Source organism: Triticum aestivum, chromosome 6B, assembly GCF_018294505.1.
Source record: "Triticum aestivum cultivar Chinese Spring chromosome 6B, IWGSC CS RefSeq v2.1, whole genome shotgun sequence".
In the NCBI taxonomy this organism is placed as follows: Eukaryota; Viridiplantae; Streptophyta; class Magnoliopsida; order Poales; family Poaceae; genus Triticum; species Triticum aestivum.
In genome coordinates, this window is record NC_057810.1 from 104,193,850 (window position 1) to 104,197,952 (window position 4,103).

At 54.2% G+C, this 4,103-nt stretch overlaps 1 protein-coding gene across 1 annotated transcript; it reads left to right on the forward strand.

Annotated features, from left to right (window-relative positions):
* Positions 1–350: 350 nt before the first annotated feature.
* On the forward strand, positions 351–3,567 carry LOC123133674 (uncharacterized). Its single transcript, XM_044553110.1, has 2 exons — positions 351–2,537; positions 3,164–3,567. Exons 1-2 carry the CDS (start codon positions 806–808, stop codon positions 3,466–3,468), a joined length of 2,037 nt encoding a protein of 678 aa, XP_044409045.1. The 5' UTR covers positions 351–805; the 3' UTR covers positions 3,469–3,567.
* The last annotated feature ends 536 nt before the right edge of the window (positions 3,568–4,103 follow it).

The window sequence follows — 4,103 nt, forward strand, 5'->3', positions numbered from 1 at the left end:
AAGGCCAGCAACGTCTCCACACCTGGACGCTAGACTCAAAGGGCATGCCTTCAGTCAGGCGAACTGCATCATCGAACCTGCTTCTACGGCCTAGTGCACTGCATACCGCTGGAGTTGATGACCGTCTGGGCCGTGGAGCTCCTCCTCTGTGGCGACCCCTAGCCGTGCGTGACCAGTGCGGCAGTGCCTCGTACTCAATCTCTCCAAGGCAGACTGGTAGGGCGGTCGAGGCTGTCGGGGAGCAGGTCATTGGCGCCGGAAGTGGCGAGGAGCTGGAGCGTCGCTCGCGAACGTCGTCATCTGTTGGAAGCCGCGCGCGGCACAGACGCGAGCTTGGTGAGTTGTTGCCTACGGACTACGGAGGAAGAAGCGAACAAGGCCGGTGAGAAAGCTACTGACGCGACTAGGGCACACAAGGGACGCGATGGCAAGCCGAGATTGCATCAAGCCAAAATACAGCCGGCTGCTGGCTGTTGCTGCTTCCGATCAGTACCTCAACGCTGCATTGTTCTCAAGGGATCTCTGTGGACGTGAGCGATGCAATAATGCAATATACGCGGCCATGGCATAACGATGGGAGGGGAAGAGAGGAACTGTGCCGAGTTGCCGAGGTCGTATCCGCAACCTTGCCACGTCAGCAGAACCGCCTGCAAAACCACTCTAATCGGGATTGGTTTAGGAAAGCCCGGGGGTACATACCCGGTTTTAGATCTCAGGGGGTAAATTGTCCCGTTTGTGAAACACCGGGTGGTTATGTACGTGGACTTCTTTCACCAATCTCTCTTTTCTCTCCAGCGATCTGGCTATGGCGCTTGTGCCCAACCCCGGCGATCCGGCTCTCCGCATCTACGGGCCGAGAATCTATTCTGGGTACCCCTCGCCCGAGGAAGAGTCCGAGTCCAGGTCTTACCTGCTGCACAAGATCGGCTCCTTCTACCGCAAGGCGCGGAGGCGGCTCGCGTGCCGCCGCGGCCTGCAGGCGCGCGGCCTCTGCGTGGGCCTCCTCGACCCGGTCTCTAACGTCGTCATCAACAGTACCATCGTCCACCACTCCCGCAAGCGCGAGCGGTGGCGCGACCGCGAGGATGCGCCGCAGGAGGACCTGGAGCGCCGGTCGCTGGACGGCCTGGTGGTCTTCCTCACCCGCATGTTCCCCAACCTCGCGGAGGGCCTGGCAGTGCGCTACCTGCGCCTCGCCAAGGCCGACGCCCTCATCGCCGCCTGCGCCGTCGCGTCGGACCACGGCATCAAGTGGTTCCACGACTCCGAGGCCGCGCCTTCGCTCATCAACACGGCCCTCAAGTGCGCCGGGCTGGCCGCCGGGCACCCCGACGCCGCCCGCCTCGTCTGCGCCTGGCGCAACGTCTCCAGCCGCGTAGACGACACGCTCAGCCTGCTCGCCTTGCTCCGTGAATCACAATCATCGCCACGCCGCCGCTCGCACGTCGTCAGGGAGCTCGCCTCCATGGTCACCGAGGGACCGCTGGCCCGTGAAGTAGCCATGCGGTGCGCGTGGCAGCTCGCGGAAGCTTCCCTTCGCCGTCATCCCCGGAGCATGCCGCAACCGGACAATGACCTGCCCAACCGGACGCTCCAGGACACGATTCACGGGTACTACCTTGAGGCCCTCGCTCGGCTGCCGGCGGGCCCTGGCTTCCACCGCAGCCTGATCAGGGCCGGCCACTGCTACGGCCCCCTCGACCCCGTCTCCAACATCATCGTCAACACCGTCTGGCACCACGCCGCGTTCCCGCCTTCCATGAAGCTCGAGCAGAACGTGATCGGCACGCGGAGCCTCCACCGGATGGAGAACCGCTCCCTGTACGGCCTGGTCTCCTTCCTCTGCACTCGCTACCATGGCTTTGGTTTCCAGCGATCCGTGCGCTGCCTGCTTGAGGCAGACGCCATCCTTGTGCTCGCTGATCCCGACCTTGATCCTGCCGCTGCCACAATTCGCCATGTTCAGGAGGCTCAGAACTCCCCGGACACCGGTCTCAGGGAAGCCTTCTTGGCAGCCGCCACCGCGGCCTGCCACCCCAACCCGGACGCTCAAGCAAAGCTTCTCACTTCGTGTAAGGCGATGCTGGGGCCTACCATGTCTCTGCTGCGTCCGGGCCGTGGCAAGCTCTCCTCTCAGGATGTTCAGCGGCTTGCCAGGTTGCTATCTCCGGAATCCACATATGATCATGACTCCGAGATGGCACTTCCCCCGGTCTCCCTCAAATCCTACCCCCTTGCGGACCTAGCAGACCTCTATTCAGTGGTCTCCAAGGGGGTCAACGTTCTGTTGAACAAATATCGACAGATGCCAAATGGGGATCCCAGCTACGAGCTTCATACGATTTGTGGTGTGAATGACCGGGTCGGCGGTCCTGCTCAATGGCCTCCTCATGAGTGTGGCCGCTGTCACGTCAACTTCCTGGCTACTCCCAAAAGCCCCTGTGGTGGAAAACCGACTTTGTTTTTTACTGAAATTCAAAGCGATGGCACATACGATTCCTTCTGTTGCCCTGTTGCTCTGCCTCCGCCATGTGCTAGTAAGCTGCATATAACCAACCCTATGCAAATATTTTTCAAGTATCTTATCTAGTCAGTATATTTTGTTGTATATGCCAACGGTTTTTCACATGTCTTATCTAGTCAGTATATCTTCTGTATATGCTATATATATATATACAGAGTCTGAACCACCATCGTGCATCTTTACCACAACAGACCACTAGATTGTGTTTTGTTACTCCGCCAGCCTGAACTCTCGTATCTGGAGTGAAAAATAAAATTGTTGAAAAAAAGGAAGTGTCAAAGATGAAAAAGGAAACAAAAGTCGAATGCCTATACTTGAATATCTCCATGTTGATATGTTAATGAAGTCGAACATTTCGATCAAGCAGCCTGCTATAGTGATCAGCATGTAGCTTGATGATCCCTTCGCCATCGTGCTCATTTCCCAGTCAACAAACTGATAATGTTTACAATCAACTAGGACACGGTCATCCAATCACCCTTTATTTACGCATTACACATGGTTTATGTCAGCATTCTATGGCTCCATGCATTATGGAACTTGTAAGCCGCAGGACATTTCATTTTTGATGTGTTTTTACGTGCACACAGTTTTATGCATTAACATTTAATACATATTAATTACCTCATGTGTTGGCAGCACAAATTCGGTGCGTTTACTGCGAAGCCATGGGGACTAGAATTGTGCATCCAGTCGCGATAGACTTCCGCAGCCGTGATTCGGAGTTTGAGATGCTGGCCCGCGAAAAAGACCCCTGTCAGCGCGAGGAAGCAACCTTGAGAATCATCAGCCATAGACGTCTCATGGCGGAGAATGTTCATTGCAAGGAGAAAGAAGATATCCTCTATGATGGGGTGGATGGGCACAAGAATAAGTTTGATAATGTGAGTTCCCTGAGTGTGGAAGAAGCTATGTTACTGGCACCACTTTGTCGCTATCTGTAAGGTGTTGTGGCATTGGAAAATACTGTGCCAATGCAAGACAAGTTAAAGTTTATGTTATCCTAGGAGTTGGGATGGTGCTCATGAAATTTAACAAGTGGTTAACTCGTACTGTTTAGAATATATCCAATGATGTGTTAGTAACGGCATTTGAATGTGCCAGCTGATTGTGTAATTGCAGTTTACACTCTAAACTAATTTGGAACTGCTTTGGTTAGCAATCACGCATCTTTGTTGTCAAATTTGGTTGTGCTGCTTTGAGATGTACTTAAGCCTGAGGAAAATTGGTTTGCGGCCGAATCTAGGTGGGTAAGAAAAATCTTTTCATGGGCTGGGCTGTATATTGAAGGCAAGCTGTAAATAGGGTCTTTTATTCTCATCCTAGGTAGACTCGAGTGCCTGCCAAAATCCGCATGTTCCTATGAAGATTATCTAAACTATCTTTGCCGACAGAAGATGTCCGAGCACATAGACATATGTCGGATACAAGCTTATGTGGGCTGTGTGGGGCGCCGGATTCATGGAAACACTCGCTTTTAGAGTGCACAGTGGCCCGATGCACTTGGGCACTTATGGAGGAAGAACTGGGCTTCGAGGTGGCTACCGCGTCTGAACCGGTGGCAAAGAACTGGCTGTTT